This window comes from Panthera pardus, unplaced genomic scaffold (assembly GCF_024362965.1).
Source record: "Panthera pardus isolate Hobbes unplaced genomic scaffold, ASM2436296v1 HiC_scaffold_20, whole genome shotgun sequence".
Lineage (NCBI taxonomy): Eukaryota > Metazoa > Chordata > Mammalia > Carnivora > Felidae > Panthera > Panthera pardus.
This window is the reverse complement of record NW_026526766.1, coordinates 83621235-83644661: the sequence shown is the minus strand read 5'-3', so window position 1 is coordinate 83644661 and position 23427 is coordinate 83621235. Positions and strand designations below refer to the sequence as shown.

The following is a 23427-nucleotide window of genomic DNA, read 5'->3' as shown; positions in this document are numbered from 1 at the left end:
GCTGTCTCTTTCGCTTTTTCCTTCTTTTTTGCCTAACTTTTAAATATTGGTATATCTGAAGGATCATTTATTGATCTTATCCTTTTCTCTGCTTGTAGCTACCACTTTAGTTATATCTTCTAGTCTCATGTATGTATGTATGTATGTATGTATGTATGTACGTACGTATGTATGTACGTATATCCTGACAATCTCTAAATTGGTCTCTCTGACCCATAGCCTTTTCCTTGAACTCAAAACTCATTTGATCACTTGTTTACAGCACATCTGAGGCACTTGGAAATCTGATAGGCACCTCAGACTTAATATGTCAAAATCAGATTCTTCTAGCCAAATAGTGGAAACAACCCAAATGTCTAGCGACTGGTGAATGGATAAGCAAAATGTGGTAAATACATACAATGGAATATTATTTATTTATAAAAAAGAACAAAATAATAACAGGTTACAATATGGATGGACCCGAAAAGCATTATATTAAGTGTAAGAAGCCAAAAGGCCACAAAAGGCCACATGGACAGGAGCACCTGGGTGGCTCAGTTGGTTGAGTGTCCAACTTCTGCTCAGGTCATGATCTCATGGTTTGTGAGTTTGAGCCCCTCAACAGGCTGTCTGCTGTCAGTGCAGAGCTCACTTCAGGTCCTCTGTCCCTCTCTGCCCTCCCCAGCTTGTGCTCTTGCACTCTCTCTCAGAAATAAATAAACATTAAAAAAAAAAAAAAAAAAAGGCCAGATGTCCAGAATGGACAAATCCATGGAAACAGAAAGTAGATTGATTAGTAATTGCCTAGTGCGGTGGTGTGGAGTTGTGGGAAGTGACTACCACTGGGTACATAGTTTTTTAGGGGTGATGAACATTTTTTTTTTAGTTTGTAGCTTGAGGCATTTTATTCTAAAAAGCTGGCACTTGTATACATAAACTAACAAGAACTTAAAATTCATCACGTTTACTTCATTTTTTAGCTCGACCTTCTAGTAAATCTTTAGCTTTCATTGATTTTGGCTGCTATATAAGGAGATCCTTCCTTGTCTGGGTGATTTAAAAGCATAATTTGTTGATGAGCATCTCTTATTTTTCCTTTATTGGCAGTAGGGCTTACACCTAGTATTAATGCTGCTGCTTGTTTTGTTATTTTGGATTCAAACCCACCTCTGTAATAGCCATCACTGAAGGCAGAATTTGGTAGACTTTGAAAAACTTGTTTTACTTGAGGTTCCATATTGTGTTTCATGGCTTGCAAAGCATAACGGCCTGCAAATCCTGCAGCAGCAACAGTCAGTCTGACTGCTGCCGCTGCACTGGCCATGGCTTTGGCTTGGTTCCCCCACCTCCACCGAGAGCGTGGTCCTTCCCTGCCCAGAGTTTGCAACCAACCAGTTCCCACACAGTGATGAGGCCACCACCAGCAGGCACCGAAAATGTTCTAAAATTAATTACAATGATGGTTTCCCAACACTGAGTATACTAAAAAACAACTGAATTTTGGAGATATTTTTTGGTATGTGAATTATATCTCAATGAAGTTGTTGAAAATCGAATTCTTCATTCCCCATCCCTCAAACTAAACTCAAACAAATCAAAACAGTCTGCTCATGAAAGAAATCATTGATAAATTAGACTTCATTAAAATTAAAAACTTTTACTTTGTAAAAGACATTGTCAAGAGAATGGGAAGATAAGCCACAGACTGGGAGAAAAATATTTGCAAAACACTCATCTGATACCAGACTTTCATCCAAAATATGCAAATCAGGGGTGTCTGGGTGGCTCAGTCAGTTGAGCATCCGACTTAGGTGCAAGTCATGATCTCACAGTTTGTGGGTTTGAGCCCCATGTCGGGCTTTGTGCTGACAGTTTGGAGCCTGGAACCTGCTTCAGATTCTGTGTCTCCCTCTCTCTCTGCCCCTCCCCTGATCACTCTGTCTCTCAAAAATGAATAAATTTAAAAAAAATTTTTTTAAAAATATGCAAATCAAAGAACTCTTAAAATTCAATAGTAAGAGAACTGCTCCATTAATAAATGGGCCAAAGACAGGAGCAGACACCTCACCAAAGAAGATATACAAATGACAAATAAGCATCTGAAAAGGTGCTCCTCATCATGCATCATTAGGGAAATACAAATTGAAACAACAGTGGAATACCACCACAAGACTATTGGAATGACCAGAATCCAGAACATTGACAACACCAAATGTTAGCAGAGTTGTGGAGCAGCAGGAACTCTCATTCATGCTTAATGGGAATGCAAAATAGTATAGCCACTTTGGAAGATTGGCAGTTTCTTACCAAACTCTTACCATATGATCTAGCAGTCATGTTCCTTGCTATTTGCCCAAATTAATTGAAAACTTATGTTCACCCAAAAACCTATATATGGATGTTTATGGAAGTGTTATTTATAACTGCTAAAATTTGGAAGCAACCAACATGTCCTTATTAGGTGAATGGATAAATAAGTAGGTACACCAAGATAATGGAATATCATTATTATTTTTAAAATTATTTTTAATTTGATTTATTTATTTTGAGAGAGATTGAGAGAGAAAGCAGAGGGGTGGAGAGATAGGGTGAGAGAGAATCGCAAGCAGGCTCCACACTGTCAGCACATAGCCCAATGCAGGGCTCAAACTCAAGAACTGTGAGATCATGACCTGAGCTGAAGTCAGGAGTCAGTTGCTTAACCTCATGAGCCACCCAGGTGCCCCAACAATGGAATATTATTTAGCACTAAAAAGAAATGAGCTATCAGGCCATTAAAAGACATGAAGGAAGGGTGCCTGGATGGTTCAGTTAGGCGTCCGACTTTGGCTCAGGTCATGATCTCAGGTTTCATGAGTTTGAGCCCCTCATCAGGCTCTCTGCTGTGAGCACAGAGCCCGCTTCGGATGCTCTGTCTCCCCCTCTCTCTACCCGTCCTCCGTGCGTGCATGCTCTCTCTCTTTCTCAAAAATAAATAAGCATTAAAAAAAAGTGAAGGAATCTTAAATGCATATCATTAAATGAAATAAGCAAATCTGGAGACTAAGGTATGATTCAAGCTGTATGACATTGTGGAAAAGGCAAAACTGGTGACAGTAAAAAAGATCAGTGGTTTCCAGGGTTTGGGGGAAGGGAAAGATGAATCGATGAAGCACAGAGGATTTTTAGGGCAGTGAAACTATTCTGTATGATACTGCTATTCTTTATACATGTCATTAGACATTTGTCAAAGCCCATAGAATGTATAACACCAAGAGTGAACCCTAATGTAAACTGTGGACTCTGTATAATAATGATGTATCAATGTAGGTTCATTAGTAACACGTACCACTCTGATATGGGATGTTGGTAGTGGAAGAAACTGTATGTGTTTGTGAGCAGAAGATATATGGGAATTCTCTATATCTTCTGTTCAATTTTACTATGAACCTAAAATTGCTCTAAACATTAAATCTATTTAAAAGAAAAAAAAAAAAAACTGGGGCACCTCAGTGGCCCAGTTACTTAAGAGTGTGACTCTGGATTTCAGCTCAGGTCATGATCTCAGGGTTTGTGAGATCGAACCCCTAATTGGACTGCATCCTGACAGCGTGGAGCCTGATTGGGATTCTCTCTCTCCCAAAGAATCTACAATAAGAAAATCTTTACTTGGAGCCTTAACCATCTTGATAAGACTATTAACATCCTTGTAGTTACTTAAGCCAAAAACATTGAGTCATGCTTGATTCCTTTCTTTCAACACTCTATCTAGTTGTTCTCAAACCTAGTGGATACTACATTCAGAAAACATCTGGAATCCATTCACTTGTGATCATTTCCTATTTTCATGATGTTAGTCCAAGCCGGTATTAACTTTTACCTAGATTATTGTAGAAGCATCCTAACTGGTGTCCCTGTTTCTGCCTTTGCCTCTTCCCTACTCCCATGTTCCTCATAGACCATTTTTAACATAGCAGACATAAGATCATATCACTCTTCTGCTTAGGACCTCCTAGTGGCTTCCTATTAAAAGCCCAGGTCCTTACATTCACCCCAAAGGACCTAAGTGTTCTGTGGTGCACTTCTGTTTTTCTCCTCATTCAATCCACTAACTACACCAGCCTTGATGTTTCTGAAACACCGAGCATGCTTTTACCTCTGAGCATTTTTTACTTACTGTTCTCTCTGGCTTCAGTGCTGTTTCCCCCATAAACTTACCTTTCTTAGATTTTTGCTCAGAAGTTCCTTATCAGTAAGGCTTCTGTGCTCACCCCATTTAAAATATCAGTACCTGCTTCCCACCTCTGCCGTTTTTATCCCTATTACAGGGCTTCATTTTTTTCCTTCCCTCTTATTACTATCTGAAAAAGTAATATGTATATATTTTTTACTTGTTTATTTTCTATACCTCTCTTTATTAGAGTATAAGCCCCTGAGATCAGGGCTTTTATTCTGTTTGGTCATTATTATTTATTTACTTTGTTTCTAGAATAATAACTGGTAATCATATTAGACTCTCATTAAATATTTGTTGTGTTGAACAGCTGAATATTCAAGATAGTACAGTGAAAAGAGGTAGGTAACCAGGATCCCAGATCTGTTGGAAAAATTAAGTAACATTGTGACCTGAATGCTTGTGGGTCTCAGTCTTATCATCTGGGTCCAGTGAGAGATTTGACATAGGAGGGTTTTTTTTTTTTTAAATGTTTATGTATTTTTGGGGGGGGGGTGTGAAGGTGCACATGCAAGTGGGGGATGGGCAGAAAATGCAAAGCTTAGAGCCCAACCTGGGGCTTGAACTTAAAAACCATGACATTATGACCTGAATGGAAGTCGGCCACTTAACCTGCTAAACCACCCAGGCGCCCCTAATGTTTATTTATTTTTAAGAGAGAGAGAGACAAAGAGCATGCGAGTGGGAGAGAGGGCCACAGAGTATTTGAAGCAGGCTCTGAGTTGAAAGCAGAGAGCCTGGTGCCAGGTCGAACTCACAAACAGTGATATCATGACCTGAGCCACCCAGGCCCCCCTGACATAGGTGGTCTTTAATGCTGTGATATAATAGAAAATGTATATTGGTCTCTGCCCCCAGTTCCTATCACAGAAACCCTTATAATGTCTTGGGTGATAGGAATGTCTTGTTCTAATGAGGTAACCCTGGGTGGGCTTCTACATGGCTCCTGGATATAGGCTGGTCACCGGGAAGGCCAAACCGTGATTAGAAGTTTAGCATTTTCAGTCCTGCCCCCCATTCTTTTCAGAGAGAGAAGGGCTGAAAATGGAGTTAATAATGGATCATGTCTACATGATGAAGTCTCCATAAAATCCCCGAAGTATGGGGGAACATTCCATCTGTTGTTCATTCATTCTCTTTGTCATATTCTTTAATAAACTGATAAATGTAAGTAAATGTTTTCCTGAGTCTGTGAGCTGCTCTAGCAAATTAATTAAACCCAAGGAGGAGATCTTTGTAACCTCCATAACCTTTGATCTGTAGCCAGTTGGTCAGAAACATAGGTGATAACCTGAACTTGTGATTGATGTCTGTAGTATGTGTCTGTGGTGGGGAAGAGGTGGCACAGTCTTGTGGGACTGAGCCCTTGTGGGATCTGGATGGGTAGTGGCAGAATTGAGTTAAATTGTAGGACAGCCAGCTGGTGTCACAGAGAATTTCTTGTTGTGGGGGGAAAAAAACCTCTGCACATTTGGTGACCAGAATGTGAATGTTCTGTGTGACTAGTAAAGGAAACACACAGGAAAGAAGCACACACTAGGGAAGACTGAGTTTTTCCCTACATAGGAAAGAAAAAGCTGGATTTTTTTTCCTTTACAAATGTAAGCCAGGATTGTGTAACTGAAAGAACCTTGAGAGACCATCTTTTATTGTAAAAGGTAAGGCTCTGAGTTCAGAAACATTGTTTTACTCACTGGTGTCTATTCCTGTTATGAATAGTGGATGGATTATTGGCAGGAGTAAAGATCGGTGAAGCATCTGAAGATTGTGGGAAATTCAACCCAAGAGGGAGCTAGCTACACAGACACCCAAGGCCAGAAGGACTCTAGGCCAAACGAAAGATCTTGCCTTTGAGGTGGTATTTGAAGATCATGAACTTACCCTAGGAATAATAACAAAGCCATTTTATTTTGAAATTTTCTGAGCAGCTATATTTCCCCTCATTTTCTTTCAAGGGGCCTCCCCCGCCCCCCACCCCCCCTCCCACCCCCCCCCCCCCCCCCGCCCTCTCATTGTGAGTTCTTTCCTATGCTTGGCTTTGTATACAGAAGCTATAGCTGTTAAAGTGTGTCTCTCATATGTTTAAGTAAGTTGTTGCGTTTAGATTTTTTAATGTTTAAAATAATTTCATTATGCCTGTATAGGTTTTTTTTGTGTTTTTTTTGTTTTTTTTTGTTTTTTTTTTTTAAGAGTAAGCTGTACACCCAACCTGGGGCTTGAACTCATGACCCTGAGATCAAGGGTCTCATGCTCTACTGACTGAGCCAGTGAGGTGCCTCCCCTTTTAATTAATTAAGTAAGTAAAATTTTTAAAATACTTTTTTAGGGGCACCTGGGTGACTCAGTCGGTTAAGCGGCCGACTTCGGCTCAGGTCATGATCTCGCGGTCCGTGAGTTCGAGCCCCACGTCGGGCTCTGTGCTGACAGCTCAGAGTCTGGAGCCTGCTTCAGATTCTGTGTCTCCCTCTCTCTGACCCTCCCCTGTTCATGCTCTGTCTCTCTCTGTGTCAAAAATAAATAAAACATTAAAAAAAATAATAAAATACTTTTTTAATGCTTGTGTAGTTTAATTTCTCCTTTCTTGGCAGACCTATCATAAAACCCAGTAGGGCCTCTGACTGTAGTATAAACTGGTCTTGGAAAGTAGGTTCTCCTCCAGTTCTCCATGGAGAGCAAGATGATATACTTCCTTCTCCATAGCACTGTTGGGAGAATCATTTTCCTTCTACAAAATCTTTTGATATGTTTTCAGAAGACAAATAGTTTTTCATTAAGTTTTTTTTTTTTTTTTTTTTTTTTAATGTGTATTTTGAGAGAGAGAGAGCAAGTGGGGAGAGGGGCAGGAGAGAGAGAATCCCAAGCAGACTCTGTGCTGCCAGCACACAGCCTGATGCAGGGCTGGAACTCATGAAGCCTTAGATCATGACCTGAGCTGAAATCAAGAGTTGGGCCCTCACCCGACTGAGCCATCCAAGTGACCCTACAGTTCTTTTTAAAAAGTAGGGTGAGTCCTCAATTTTAGGTTTACATTTTGTAATTAATTAAATTTTAATTTTTATTTCGAAATAACTGGATTTATTTGTAGTTGAAAGAAATAATATTGAGAGATCCTATGTACCCTTTACTCAGTTTTCCCTAGGAGTAAGGTCTTGTAGAACTGTGGTAGCAGTACCACAACCAGGATATTGACATTGACACAACCCATGATCTTGTTCAGATTTCACCAGTTTTTATTGTACTCATTTGTGTTGTGTGTGTGTGTGTGTGTGTGTGTGTGTGTGTGTGTGTATTCAGTTCTATGCAATCTTAATACATCTGTAGTTTTATGTATCCAACCCCATATTCAAGACACAGACATTTCCATTACCAAAAGGATTCCTCATTTTGTCTTTTTGTAATCATACCCACTCCCCTCCTGTTCCTCCTAACTTCTGGACCCCTGGCAATCACTAAGCTGGTCTCCATTTCTATAAATTTGTTACTTCAAGAGTGTTATATAAATGGAATCATACCTTATGTAACCTTTTGGGATAGGGTTTTTTTTTTTTTTTTTTTTTCCTCACTCAACATAAATCTCTTGAGATTCATCCATGTTGTTATGTGTCAGTAGTTTCTTTTATTATTGAATAGTAGTCCATGGAATGAATATAGCAGTTAATTCAGTTATTCACTTGTTGAAGGACACTGATTTGTTTCCAGTTTTTGGCTGTTAGGAATTAAGCTTCTGTGGACACTTGTGCACAGATTTTTATGTGGACATAAATTTTCATTGCTGAGTGCAGTTGCTAGGTCATATGGTAAGTGCATGGTTTGCAATTTACTTTAAAAATTAGTAGATAGAAATTAGTAGATAAAAAACTTTTCATGTTAAAATTATTTACTCTTACATTTATTTGTTTGGTGACAAACATCATTTTACAGTTTCTTTAAAGATGTTTTCTTAAACCTATTGTCTGTGTAGCCAGGGAGTTTGTATTTTGGAATAGCCATTGTATCGTTCGCAGGCATTATGAGATGAAGGCAAAAAACAGACAGAAATCATATCATAGAATCATTAAAGGGTAGTTTCCTTTCCTATGAAACAATATACATATTAGTTCTTGTCTTTTTTGCATTTGATCTTTAGTTTTAATATTGTAGTGAAAAGTTGCGTTCTATTTTCTCTTTCTACAGCGGCTATGTGACTATGTTTGTGACCTCCTCTTAGAAGAGTCAAATGTCCAGCCAGTATCAACACCAGTAACAGTGTGTGGAGACATACATGGACAGGTAAAATTTCATGAGCAGATTTTTAGCTTTTGTACTGTCCATAGTCCATGTGTGTTTCCATTTGTGCTGCGAAAAAGCCACCGGAAAAACAACAAAAACAGCTGGTCATTTGGTAGATTGCCTCAGTCTGTGTGACACTAATGATTCCTGGTTACTAATACAGTGAGTAAAAGCAGTGATCAAATTATTCATGGAATTTGTTGAAATTATACTTGCAAAGTGGATAGAATGTAGCATTATTGCTCTGTGGAATGGGGAAGAGAGAAAATAAATGTGGACAGTTCACAGTGATTGTGATTAACAGGAGGTGCTTTGGTTTTAGGCACTAATTTTCTATTCTATTCATTTCTGTTTATTCACTTTACTCATTCGTGTCATATTTTAATGTATCATTTCCTTAGTGGGAATGAGATAGCAAAAGTTCAGAAAGATAAAATTGTTGGTGCGTGATTTCACAGCAAGTCACTGCTAGAATAGGAGGAGGAGGATTTGTCTCCTTTTCTCATCTGCTAGGTTTTTGTTTGTTTTTTAAGAGTTTCAAAGCAGTGGCAGGAGGAGTACACCTCATCTTTAGACTCTTACTGTCACCATATAGCCTAGCTGGAAACCCTCTGTGTTTTGTAGAGGTATTTGTATTTGTTTTTCTTTTTTTTTTTTTTTTTTTGGTTTGGTTTTTGTTTTTTGGTTTTAAACTGGGAGTGAAAGCTGAACAAAACACTCACTCAGTCTGCTGTATACATACAATGGAATTGTGGCTGTAAGACATATGATACAGTAACAGTTTTGTGGACTCAAATTTTCAATCCTATTTTTTTCATTTGAAAACTCAAATTTTGTCATTGGCAATAAATACTGTCAATTGTTTCCTTGAAGTGACTGGCTCACTTCCTTCACTGTTGCAAAGATGTTTGCCAAATACCCATAGTATGTCTTTCATGATCTCAAGTAAAAATAGTGTTCCATAAAAAAAGAGGCTACTTTAGCTTGTGACAGGCCTATGCTGTCACTTTTTTTTTTTTTTTTTTTTTTTTTTTGAGAGGGGCCAGGGAGAGAGAGAGAACAAGAGCGCGAGTGAGCAAGTAGGGGAGGGGCAGAGAGAGGGAGAGAGAGAGAATCCCAAGCAAGCTCTGACAGTGCAGAGCCCAATGCAGGGCTTGAACCCACAAATTGTGAGATCATAACCTGAGATGAAATCAAGAGTTGGAGGTGACCGATTGAGCCACTTGGGTGCCCTGAGGCTATCAGCTTCTGATACTTAAAGACTTTTTTGGAAAATCATACATACATACATACATACATACATACTTACTTACTTTTCTGTTAGTGTGATATTAACAAATATGATTTTTGGTGATGTATAATGAAATATCATTTCTGTTTTCCAAATGACCAGTGTGTTAGCTACTGAGAGTGTTAGACCAGTCTATCTTTGTTACTAACAGAGTAGGAAAGACCACTTGTCAAGTTTTGATGTATTAAAAGAATATGTACCGTTATTTCTTAAAGTTCTTAAAATACTCTTTTGTAAAATAAAAATATCCCAACAGGTTGAATGTAGAGTCAGGTTATGAAAATCTAGCCATATTCTATTTAGCCAGACATTAAATTTGTTATGTTTTTGAAAACATTGTTTATTTTTCATTAGAAATCTGTGTATGTTACTATTTAATGAGTTGTTACTGATTTAAAAAATTAAATATTAAAAAGTGATTAGTTTTGATTTCTAATATGGTTAATAGCAGTTGATATAAGCAAAAAACTTTTTGGGGACCTCTGATTTTTAAGAATATGAATTATGAATGTTCCTGAAGCTAAGAAGTTTGAAAACTACTGAGCTAGCCAGCTGTTTCCTTGCCTCAAACAATGGAATAAAATCCACTTCAGGATTGCTTGTGTTTTAAAATGAGAACATTTATAGAGTTTCTGTGATGTGGAAAACATAATACACGTTAGAGATTATTTGTGAAATGATGAGGTGAGCTTCCAGTAATGTAGGACAAGCTTAGTTGTCTTCACATGTTCTCAGTAAATGTTTATTATGTTCGTTAATTCTGACAAAACTTCCATTCTGGGGCAGGAACTGTTGGGTCCCTAAAGCAGAATATTTGATCATCTTTTAAATGTATATAGGGTAAATGGGAACTTAAAAAGTTTTTATTTAAGAACATATAGCTATAAGAACTATAAGAACTATAAACATGAATAGGAGTTAAAGGACACTTCCACCATACCTTTACAAAAGCAACTGTTTTATAAAACTTTTAAATGTTCCCTTTCTAACTCTCTGTGTGTACATACTCAATTTTTACATAACAAAATTGTGTAGTTTATTATAGGTAAACTTTTGTGTTACATTCTTTTCCCTAATTGTTTTTTTTATTTTGCTACATAGTTTCCATCATAACCATTAATATTTAAAAGAAAAAAATGTTAACATTTATTTTTAAAAGAGAGTGAGTTGAGGGGCAGAGAGAGAGAGGAAGACAGAAAATCTGAAGCAGGCTCCATGCTGTCAGTGCAAAGCCTCACATGGGGCTTGAACTCATGAACCATGAGAGCCGAAGTTGGATGTTCAACTGACAAGCCACCCAGGCATTATAATCATTATTCACGATTGGTCCAGGCCTTTGAGTTGGTAGATCATACTTTGTTAAAATAGTGTCTTATGTTAGTCGTGAAGGTTGTTTCTTTTGTTGTTATAAATGATGTTGTAACACATTTTCTGTATTTTCACACAGCATATATTTCCTTCCTTCCTTCCTTCCTTCCTTCCTTCCTTCCTTCCTTCCTTCCTTCTTTTTGCCCTTAGGATATAGTCAAAGAAGTGGAAATATTAGGCCAGAGTAACACGTGTGTGCACACGCACACACACACATACTCATATTATGTGTGTGTGTGTGTGTGTGTGTGTGTGTGTGTGTGTATAAATACTATGTAAATGATATGTATATATATCATATATACATCTGTGGGTTGGGAATTGAGAAGTATACTTTCAAAGGGAAGGTCTTTACATAGTAGAAATGGACAGCAAATACTTTGGACAAAAGTTTACCACTTGACTGAGTTGAACACTTGTTTCATTTATTTGCTTGCTAATTTTAAGAAGATAGGAAAATTTTATTGTAAACTTGTTAAAGTTTTTCTTAACTCTAAGCAAGTAACAACGCTTCAGATTTATGAAACATTATAAAGAGTAGTGCTTTATTTCTTTTAGTAGTTAACATTTAAATTTCAGTTTTTTTCACTGTGACTAAGATTTCTGTACTGTTTTAAGTGTTAGAAATTTAAGTAATAATTTTTTAGTTTCAAGTGTAGAAGATAACTGTATAGGAAATAATTAGTTGTAGTTGGTATATTACAGTCAATTCCTTTAATTCAAAATCCTTTCTTAGAAAAACTGTGAAGTTTTCTTTAGAAATTAGGATTAAGATAATCTAGTTGACTGAAGTTACCAAATGGACAATTTATCAGTTTCCAATTTTCAGTCAAATAGAATATGATGAAATAAACAGTTCTGTTTTACTAATTGTTGAGAAGACACTCCATAGCTGTAGAGCCTGAGGGTACACACATCTCCAAAGTAGAGTGTAGGAAGGTAGGTTGATTTGCTCTTCAAGATACTATGAATTGAAGTATCATGTAAATTTATTCTTTGAAAGAAATTCTTATCCACTTGTTTTCTTATCTTTTGTCTCATTAAAATAGATACTGAGTATGTGGTGGGGTGGTTAGGTTAGCTTATTGACAAGTTAGATAAATGATCAGTTATTTCAAATACTCAAGTGATGGAATGCCTGGCTGTCTCAGTCTGTAGAGCATGCAAGTCTTAATCTCAGAGTCGTGAGTTCAAGCCCCATGCTGTGCATAGAAATTACTTCAAAAAAAAATTCTCAAGTGATAGATGGGGAGATAAATGACAGAAATTTGAGGGGGAAGGCCTGTAATATTAATGATCTAGGAATGACTTTAATGGTAATTGTGAGATTTATTTTAGTGCTTTTTTTTAAGCTTGAGAGCTGTGTGCTTGGCAGTTTTGCTCACACTTAATTTCTTTTTGTAAGTGTAAATATTTGAGGTCTTAATTAAATGCTTCTTTACACATTTCGCTCTCAGTTTTATTATTTTACTCCTTCACAGGAATTTGTAATCAGCATATATTGCCTTTCTTTTATAGTTTTATGACCTTTGTGAGCTATTCAGAACTGGAGGTCAGGTTCCTGACACAAACTACATATTTATGGTACGTAAACCCCAATGATACCAAATATTTATTAAAATGGAAAGGATCTGACTTGCTACATGTAAATTATGTAATAATTTCATTGCCATGTGACATTCACTATTTAAATATATGAAAAGGTGATTCTGTATTTTTTTACATTTTGCCATGTCATCTAGTTGAAAATAATTGCTTTAGTATATTGCTGTGTGCATAGGACTGGGTTGTAGCCCTAAGTAGTGACTGGCACAAATATAGCCCAGAACCATAGATTTAAGACACAAATCTTAATTTTACTGTTGTTTTATCACACTTTTTGAGCAATTTCATCGTTTATTAATCTGTGGATTGATGAATATAGGCATATACACATTTAGTATTAAGGTGGATATTTGCTTAGTTTCCTTTTGGAATGTAATGTTACTGTTGAATTTTGTCTGAATCCTGTCATTTTCCTCCCTTCTAAAGGTTTATGGGTCACTTTCCTATTCTTTTAGGTGTCTTCCTATTGTTCTAATATTGTCCCAAGTAAGACATTAATGAGAAGTGTAATTAGTATGGCTTTACATGCAGTTGTTAAATACAAAGCTGAACCCAGAACAGTAGTATAATTTTGGTATCTGCTTTTACAAAAATACTATTTCTTCAATTTGGTAGCTTTTCTGATGCAGTTAAAGTGATTTTTGAAATTCATCTAAAATTTTTTGATTCACACATGACCTTTTAGAAATAGCTGCTAGTGTGGGCGATAGAGAATTGGAAAAATGGTGATTTTCCAGGGAAGATCCTTGAGAGAATTGCACAGCAGGTTCCTGCACTGCTCTTGAATCCTAAGACTAGCACAGACATTTAGTAGAAATAGTTATTTACTTCAATTTGAATTTTTTGTTAAAATCCAATATTCAAATAATTCAATGTTTGATTCTTCATTTTTGTTATTTTTGACTGGGTCTCTGAGTTTGTACACTTTGGTATAATTAAAAAAAATATTGTTGCTATTGTTTCTAACTGTAAACTTTTATCTTACAGGGTGATTTTGTAGACAGAGGCTACTATAGTTTGGAGACCTTCACTTACCTTCTTGCACTAAAGGCTAAATGGCCTGATCGTATTACACTTTTGCGAGGAAATCATGAGAGTAGACAGATAACACAGGTGTATGGATTTTATGGTAAGACTTTCTATTCTCTGATTTTTTTTTTTTTGAGAGTAAGAGAGGCAGAGGGAGAGAGAAACGGAGTCCTAAGCAGACTCTGTATTCAGTGTGGAGCCTGATGTGGGGCTCGATCCCACAACCTTGGCATCATGACTTTGGCTCAACTGACTGAGCCACGTAGGCACCCCTACTTTCTCAACCTTTAAATCCTCTTCTTTCCCCAATCAAGAACCTTACCATGGAGAGAGAACTATTCTTTTTTTTTTTTTTTTTAAATGCTTGCTTATTTATTTTGAGAGAGTGAAAGAGCATGAGCATGCATGAGAGTGGGGTAGGGGTAGAGAGAGAGGGAGAGAGAGAATCCCAAGCGGACTCTGCACTGTCAGCACAGAGCCCATTGTGGGGCTCAGTCTCATAAACTGCGAGATCATGACCTGAGCCAAAATCAAGAGTTGGACACTCAACCAACCAGGTGCCCCTGGTGAGAGAGCTATTCTTAAATTTTTGGTGTGCATCTTTCTAGATGTGTGCCTCAAACTGTAGTGCTCAGTTTACCTTATTGGAATCATCTGGGGTGCTTGTTAAAAATGTGCATTGTTGGACCCCACTGAAAACCTTTTGGAGTGGGAATCCTAGAATCTGCTAAAGGTGAATGTTCTGCTCTTGAAAGTTTGAGAACCGGGGTGCCTGGGTGGCTCAGTCGGTTAAGCGTCCGACTTCAACTCAGGTCACGATCTCGCAATCCGTGAGTTCGAGCCCCGCGTCGGGCTCTGGGCTGATGTCTCAGAGCCTGGAGCCTGCTTCAGATTCTGTGTCTCCCTCTCTCTCTGCCCCTCCCCCATTCATGCTCTGTCTCTCTCTGTCTCAAAAATAAATAAACGTTAAAATTAAAAAAAAAAAAGTTTGAGAACCTATTCTATGTATATGTGTGTATGTGTGTGTTTGTAAACGTATTTTTGTGTGTGTACATACCTGCTTTTTTCACTTAATGCTGTGACCAGCCTTTTTTCACTTCATTGACATTATTTTTATAGTTGTATCATATTACACTATATGGATGTACTATAATTGATTAAACTAATACCTTTAACATTGAACCTTGGAGTTGTTTTTAACAACACATAGCTGAAAGAATATCCTTTTACATATGTAAAATCATGTATGTATGTATGTATCCATATGTCTGCCTGTGTGCTTGCTCCAGAGAATGCCAGGACCTCAGGGATCAGAAACAGAACTTAGCCACTAAAAGCAAAATATCTGCTTCTATAAAACTTTTATATGGTTGAAAGTTTTAAAAAATGAGGTTAGAGAGAGGCTGGCTGGCTCAGTCGGTAAAGCATGTAACTCTTGATTATTGGGTTGTGAGTTCGAGCCCTACGTTGAATATAGAGATTACTTAAAAGTAAAACCTGTTAGGGGCGCCATGAATCAATTAATCTTTCAGGGGGTGCTGATGCTGTCAGCATGAAGCCTGCTTGAGATTCTCTCTCTCCCTGTCTCTCTGTCCCCAACCCTCGTCTTGTGCATGTGCACACAAGCTCTTTCAAACTTAAATAAAATAAAATCTTTAAAAAAAAAAAAATGAGGTTAGGAAGCTCTTTGAAGAAGATAGCAGAGCTATTGAGATTATTAACATGAAATTTCCTTAAGCACAGTTAAGGTGGATATTGAGAAATTTGAAAATATTTATCTCATGACCCTTTAGTTTTGGATTTTATATTTTGGATTCTTTTTTGTCATTATAAAGGTAAGCTAAAAGATAAAGATAAGTAAACTCTTAACTCTTTGATTTGTAAGCCATTGTGAATTATTAAATTGAGAAATTTTGATAATTTATTGTTTATATAACTTTGTTATTAGTAATTGAAAAGTTAGATGGCTATTACTTGTTTTTACAAGTTACTTCTGGTTTTCATTCATAAAATACCAAGTACCATTTGAATTAAAATTTTTTTATTCTTTTGCAAGACAGTTAATAGTTTGGATAGTACATACTGTGGTGTTAGTAAAAGCCAACTGGCTCTAAGCTTGTTATTATACATATTACTACACCCCCAAATTTGACCAACTTTTTTTTATAAGTTTACATTTTTTTTAGTGTTTATTTTTGAGAGAGAGAAAGAGAGAAAGAGGCAAAGCGTGAGCAGGGGAGGGGCAGAGAGAGGGAGACACAGAATCCAATGCAGTCTCCAGGCTCTGAGCTGTCAGCACAGAGCCTGTTGCGGGGCTTGAACCTGCGAGCTTTGAGATCATGATCTGAGCCCGTTGGACGCTTAACCAACTAAGCTACTTAGGCGCCCCAATCAACATCTTTTTTTAAATTTTATTTTTTATTTTTTAAAATTTACATTCAAATTAGTTAGCATATAGTGAAACAATGATTTCAGGAGTAGATTCTTTAATGCCCCTTACCCGTTTAGCCCATCCCCCCTCCCACAACCCCTCCAGCCACCCTCAGTTTGTTTTCCATATTTATGAGTCTCTTCTGTTTTGTCCCCCTCCCTGTTTTTATATTACTTTTGTTTCCCTTCCCTTATGTTCATCTGTTTTGTCTTTTAAAGTCCTCATATGAGTGAAGTCATATGATTTTTGTCTTTCTCTGACTAATTTCACTTTGCATAATACCCTCCAGTTCCATCCACGTAGTTGCAAATGGCAAGATTTCATTCTTTTTGATTGCCGAGTAAATACTCCATTGTATATATATGCCACATCTTCTTTATCCATTCGTCCATCGATGGACATGTGGGCTCTTTCCATACTTTGGCTATTGTGAATAGTGCTGCTCTAAACATGGGGGTGCATGTGTCCCTTAGAAACAGCACACCTGTATCCCGTGGATAAATGCCTAGTAGTGCAATTGTTGGGTCATAGGGTAGTTCTATTTTTAGTTTTTTTGAGGAACCTCCATACTGTTTCCCAGAGTGGCTGCACCAGCTTGCATTCCCACCAACAATGCAAAAGAGATCCTCTTTCTCCACATCCTTGCCAACATCTGTTGTTGCCTGAGTTGTTAATGTTAGCCATTCTGACAGGTGTAAGGTGGTATCTCATTGTGGTTTTGATTTGTATTTCCCTGATGATGCGTGAGGTTGAGCATTTTTTCATGTGTCGGTTGGCTATCTGGATGTCTTCCTTGGAGAAGTGTCTATTCATCTCTTTCGCCCATTTCTTCACTGGATTATTTGCTTTTTGGGTGTTGAGTTTGATAAGTTCTTTATAGATTTTGGATACTAACCCTTTATCTGATATGCCATTTGCAAATATCTTCTCCCATTCTGTCGGTTGCCTTTTAGTTTTGCTGATTGTTTCCTTCTCTGTGCAGAAGCTTTTTATTTTGATGAAGTCCCAGTAGTTCATTTTTGCTCAACGTCTATTTTTTTAACGTTTATTTTTGAGAGAGAGAGAGAGAGAGAGAGAGAGAGAGTGCATGTGCACATGCGCTGGCATGCTCATGAGTAGGGGAGGGGCAAAGATGGGGAACAAAGAATCCTGATGTGGGGCTTGAGCTCACGAACCTACAGCTCATGACTTGAGCTGAAGTGGGACACTAAACTCACTGAGCCATCCAGGTGCCCCTGACCAACATTTATCAATGCAAGGCAAAAAAGGAGGAAGAGAAGGAAGACTTTTTTTTTTAAAGACAACATTTTAATCAAGATGCCTTTACCGAAGAAAATGACAACAGCATAACATCTAGTATTGAATTCTCTTGTTCCCAAGCTGTGCCCATCTATGGTTTTAATGACAGGAAGCCCACGAGCTCCTCAGGTGGGAGATAATTTTAGTCAACATGGAACTTAACATTGATTTTGAAGTAGTAAAAATGTCCATATATAACTATTAATTATATTGGGCCTTCAGTTCACACTGATAAATGTATACTGAGCAGTTATTACGAACCAAATGCTTTGTGTATGTATGAAGATGAAAAAGACAAGATTCCTGTCTGCAAGCTCAGCTCAGTGTTAGCGCTCTCATGGTGAGTTTCTTTTTTCTTTTTTTTTTTCTTTCTTTTTTTTTTTTTTCAATATATGAAATTTATTGTCAAATTGGTTTCCATACAACACCCAGTGCTCATCCCAAAAGATGCCCTCTTCAATACCCATCACCCACCCCCCGTCAGCCCTCAGTTTGTTCTCAGTTTTTACGAGTCTCTTATGCTTTGGCTCTCTCTCTCATGGTGAGTTTACATAAGGATCCTGCTTCACACAGACATGTAATTTGGAGAATCATGAGGATGGACCATACCCTGTAGTCTTCTATATCATTGTAATAACGATATGTTACTTTTTTTTTTTTTTTTTTCAAAATTAAGGAAGAAGTCAAAGAACAGAACTTCCATGGTATTAATTGAAAGAAGAGATGAATATCCTATTAACTGTTGTAGACAGCATAGAAAGTGTTCAGCTAGGAATATGTAAGGACCTGATTGGCAGTCTGTCTCCCAGTGATGACTGCAGGTGTACTTACTGAAGCTCAAGTATTTCATTGCATGATTTGCAGAAATCTCAGAGGAGACAATCTAGGCCTGAGAAATGTTGAGATAGGAATTACCCATGCTCCTGTAATTAAGGGTCCTCTAATTAGTTTACCCTAGGAGAATAAGGTCTTCACATTAAAGAAATTACTCAGCTTGATAGAATTGTCCAGTGTGAATAACATACTAGATAAAAGCATTTGTTTGGGGTTATGTGAATTTAATATTTAGCTCTCCCTGATGATAGCATGTTGATTTAAGCTGCTTTGTAGGGCTGCTTCTCGAATGAAAAGCAGGACCACATTCTTAGACTAGTTAAACACTCGTCTCCTTCATGGCTCTACATGGAAGACCTACCAGGGCTCAATAAGTGTCCTAATTTGCCATCCTAGTTTAAGCTAAACTTCTTTATTATTGGAAGTATTCTTTATTTTTATCAGCAGATTCAGAACTTCATTAACGAGAACTCTTCTGTTTCTTTGATAGATGAGTGCCAAACCAAATATGGAAATGCTAATGCCTGGAGATACTGTACCAAAGTTTTCGACATGCTCACAGTAGCAGCTGTAAGTTTATGGAAATCTTTGTAAAAGCTTAAGTATTTTCCTGCCAGTAACACTTTGCATACTTTCATCCAATTGCCATCTCAATTATATTGTTATCATTAGCATTCATCGATGAATTTAGATATGACTGGGTTTATTATTACACTTTCAACTCTGTTATCCTTTTTTGCTAGTTAATAGATGAGCAGATTTTGTGTGTTCATGGTGGTTTATCTCCTGATATCAAAACACTGGATCAAATTCGAACCATTGAACGGAATCAGGAAATTCCTCATAAAGGAGCATTTTGTGATCTGGTTTGGTCAGATCCTGAAGATGTGGATACTTGGGCAATCAGTCCCCGAGGAGCAGGTTGGCTTTTTGGCGCAAAGGTCACAAATGAGGTAAAGCCAGTTTTTTTGAGAAAATGGTTTGTTGGTTGCTAGTAGACTACATAAAGAACTATGTGGCTATAGATAACAATCGTCTGTTTCTCATCTAGCTTATCATGTATGTCTTCCTCAGTATCCACTTGGTAATATGTATAAAATAAATGTTTCTTTTCTTTCAAATATTGCAATTAAATGTTAATATAGCAAGGGCAAGATAGACACACACAGGTAAACAATTTTTACTATACTTTTAATTGAGATGTAATTGACGTCTAACATTGTATTAGTTTTAGATGTACATCATGATGATTTGCTATGTGTATTTATAGTGAAAAGCCAACTTTTGAGGTTAGGCTGTTTTCAGTTAAAAAAAATACACACACATTACATACACATGTAGGGATGAGCTTATATAAGGAAGTAATCCAGCATAATGGAATGAAAGAGCTGGGTTCAGCATAATCGAAGTAAGTTATTTATGTTCTCTGAGCTTCTGTTAAGTTACAAAAGAAGGACGATAAATCTCAGAATTCTTTTAAGGATCATACTAAACCCTCAGTATGATAGATATTAATAGCAATATACTTATTATTACACCATAAAAACTTTTTTCATATCTGCTAGTACTTATAGAATGTTTTTTTTGTCCAGAAACTTCTAAGTAATCACGTGACTGGATGATTTCCATAACTTAGGCCAAAGCAGCTGTATTTGTGTGTAACTTACTAGAATTTTGGGGGCAACTAGTAGAATGGGTTTTGTAATCATGAGAACTCTAGTAGTGACAGGATTTATACTTCATTAGATATTATTCTTTTATTGATGTAGCATGGTTTTTTTTTAACGTGCTGGTTACTTAACAAAACCTTTCTAAATTGCAGTTTGTTCATATCAACAACTTAAAACTCATCTGCAGAGCACACCAACTAGTGCACGAAGGCTATAAATTTATGTTTGACGAGAAGCTGGTAACAGTATGGTCAGCTCCTAATTACTGCTATCGTTGTGGAAATATTGCTTCGATCATGGTCTTCAAAGATGTAAATACAAGAGAACCAAAGTTATTCCGGGCAGTTCCAGATTCAGAACGTGTTATTCCTCCCAGAACGACGACGCCGTATTTCCTTTGAGGCCTTCGCCCATCCTGCTGACCCATTTTTCTGCCCTCTTCTTACCCCAACTCTCGTGTATTACCCTCTTCAATATACTTTTTATCGAGCACTTTGCTGCTGAAATGCTGCCTCTTGCCTTTTTTTTTTTAATTTTAAATTATCTAAATTTATTGTTTGTTACGGTGTCTATAGCAATGTTTTTCTATCAATTTTCTCCCCCATCCCATCCCCACCTTGGACTCATTTGAAAAGACTTGAGAAATGTCTTAATACTCACACTGCTGCATGTAGCTCTTGCTTATTTACTGGTCTGGGGGAAACAGGATGTGTTTCCTCTTTTTAAAAAGCCAATTGACAGAACAGACTACACCGAAATGCTCCTCCTTTTGTATCATTCAGCCTTTTGTTTTAGTTTGGTAAGTTTTAAGAAATTTCAGCAGCAAAGTTGTTATTCAGTGGGCACGATGGACTGCAGATGCCTCGAGTTATGTATACCTGTCCCAGATGTAAACGTCATTGTCCTTTGTTGGATGATATTTTAAGTGGATATAAAATAAATTGGTCTAAAGGGCTGCCCTCCTTGTTGTGTTTTTAAATTTTAGTTAAAACTGCTACAGCATACAACTTTGTACAGTAAGATAATTGTATTGATCTTTTTTCAGATTCCTTGTATTTTTTAATAAAGTACTCTTAAATAAAACCCAGATAGGTTAAAGTGTTAGAAATTTTAAACAGCTTACATTGTTAGTTTAAAGTTATTCTTCCCCCCCCCCCTCCTAATCAGAGTTCTTGACCCTTTGGTTATTGAGTTTAAAACTTCAACTGAAATTCAATACTATTTATTTAAAAAAAAAAAAAATCACTAAACTGTGCCTAAAGAACATAACTGCCATATTAATGTTTTGGTTTATATTCTCTAGAGTAATAGAAAAACATTTAATACTTGTAATGCTGATGTGTTCATTTGATACCAGTTGAGTAGAATGTGATCGATCCAGTTTACAAACTATCATGAGTATCATTAAGTAAAATCTGTGTACTTTTCGATGGGAATCATTCTTCTCTTGTTGTAACACTTGACCTTAACTTTTAGAAAGTGTTCATTTTTTAACTGCAACTGGAAAGGTTGAAAAGTCAGGACTCTTGTATTTGTGAACTGTAATTGGAAGCAAAATTTAAAAAAGTGTAGGAAGAAACAAATTGTCCTTTTTTTGTAAAGGTCTGTGATACCATGTTTCGGCTTTGTGTAAGTAATTTGAATATCCAAAGGGTGTGATGATCAGTTCTTTATATGCAACTGTCCACTTAATAAGGACAAGTGTTCCAGTGTCTCTTATGACTCTGGTCATAAGTGATGTCGGAATTTACTATTTTGTGAAATAGTTGGTATCCCTTTACTACTATAATTAATTTTTGTCATTCCAGGAAATCTTTGTGAAGCCAGCCAGTTAATAAAGCACTTTAGTATCTGTTCAGGTAGTTTTGAAAACCAACTTTTCCCCTTCAGGATAAGAACTTCCAGGTTACCTAAAAATGCAATAAAAAATCTTTATAGTCTAAGCTTCTTGGCACATAATTTTTCATCAGGGTTTTTTTTTTCTTTTTTATTAAATGAGCACAATAACGTTTTGTTTTTTGTTTTTTTTTCCACAACCACCTAGCTCCTTGTTTAGTTTCTAATTGTATAGCTATATGAAAGAAGTGGCTCAGACATTTGCTGCACACACTTGAACTGTTGGGTCAGTAGCTTTGTGTTACTGCCCTGACCCCAGTGTAATTCAGGGGGAAAGGTATTTTTATCTTACAGGGATATGTAGCTATGTATTTTACTAATTGTGAAACACTGGAAATTAATGATACAGACAACTTGGTGTGGTCTTTGAACAGCTCTCTGCAGTATTTTTTTCTGTTACCATAAATTGTATTTAAGTGCTTGCTCCTCTGCTTTGAAGTTGTATCAATAAAATCGGTAACCTCAGCCCTCCCTTCCCATTTGACACTCCCTAGCTCAGATTGATGTCGTTGTTTTAGTTATCCCTGTAATGTGACCTTTATTTTTAAGTCATGGTGTACTGCATTTGTTTGTCACTAGTTGGGCATGTGCCAATAATAATCTGTCCATTCCTTAATTGCCATCTCTATTTTGTCTGATTTTTTTCTCTTCAGCTGAATAACGGCTTTTTTGCATGAAAAAAAATAGTTTTTACTATTAGACATGTAAAGGGAAGAGAGAGTGAATGTATTGGACTTTGTAAGCCTAAAAGGAATATTTGGATCCCTCTACTAAATAAGGGCTATGTACGATATAGAGTAATCATGTAGTGGAAGATACTTGCAAGTCATAGATTTGTAGGCAGGAGGATCTGTTACTCCCTGTATCTAGGCTGAATGTAAAATCCTTTATGTTGTATTAATGGGGGTGATAACTATTTTTATTTGCTGATGATAATACTTGGTTTCTAATAAAGTGTCCTAGGCTCTAGTGAGAACTGTCTACTTTTAATTGCCAATGACTCCCTTTCCCCTCTTCCTGATACGCTCTTGGCTAGCTTTTTATAGGTTAATGCTTTTTTCTGAAACATGTCACCACTTTAAATGTGTTCATTTGGCTGTGAACGTAAAAAGCCTGGATCAAGAGCACATCTCATATGCAACATGCATCAGCTCCTACTCCGTCCGGATGACTAGAACTGTTGGAAGATTGTGACGTCTTAAACCCTGGGTTTTGCTTTTGAAATAAGGTTTGAAATACTGTTCATTGCATTAAGATTTGTGTGTTTTTGCTTTGTGAGCCCAGCACCAGGTTTTGGAAATGCCTGTATTGTGAAAGCAAATCTGAACTCTTTCTGAGCCTTTTTCGTTGTCAGAAATAGAATTGCTTTCCATCAGCCTCCAGAAAATTGTGTATCTGGAGTCGAAGAGATTTAACAGCACGAATCCAGATTTTTCATTGTAATTGTTTTTTAAATGCTAATGTTTGTAAAGCACCTTCAGTTCCTTGGATGAAAGGTGCTATATTCTCTCAGTGTAAATTAATAAAAAGATTATAGGAA

General features: G+C 36.9%; 2 protein-coding genes across 2 annotated transcripts in view; one reads left to right on the top strand and one right to left on the bottom strand.

The window, feature by feature from the left end:
• Window positions 1–23427, top strand: part of PPP6C (protein phosphatase 6 catalytic subunit) — a 35444-nt gene extending 12017 nt beyond the window's left edge. The window contains exons 2-7 of the mRNA XM_019421156.2: window positions 8369–8464; window positions 12642–12707; window positions 13716–13857; window positions 18812–18891; window positions 19065–19274; window positions 20144–23427. Of these exons, the coding sequence (XP_019276701.1) occupies window positions 8369–8464; window positions 12642–12707; window positions 13716–13857; window positions 18812–18891; window positions 19065–19274; window positions 20144–20392 (843 nt within the window). The 3' untranslated portion in view covers window positions 20393–23427. The remainder of the gene's footprint in view (window positions 1–8368; window positions 8465–12641; window positions 12708–13715; window positions 13858–18811; window positions 18892–19064; window positions 19275–20143) is intronic.
• On the bottom strand, window positions 975–1306 carry LOC109250170 (mitochondrial import inner membrane translocase subunit TIM14-like). The gene has a single exon (XM_053908282.1). The coding sequence runs from the start codon at window positions 1304–1306 to the stop codon at window positions 983–985; it is 324 nt and encodes a 107-aa protein (XP_053764257.1). The 3' UTR covers window positions 975–982.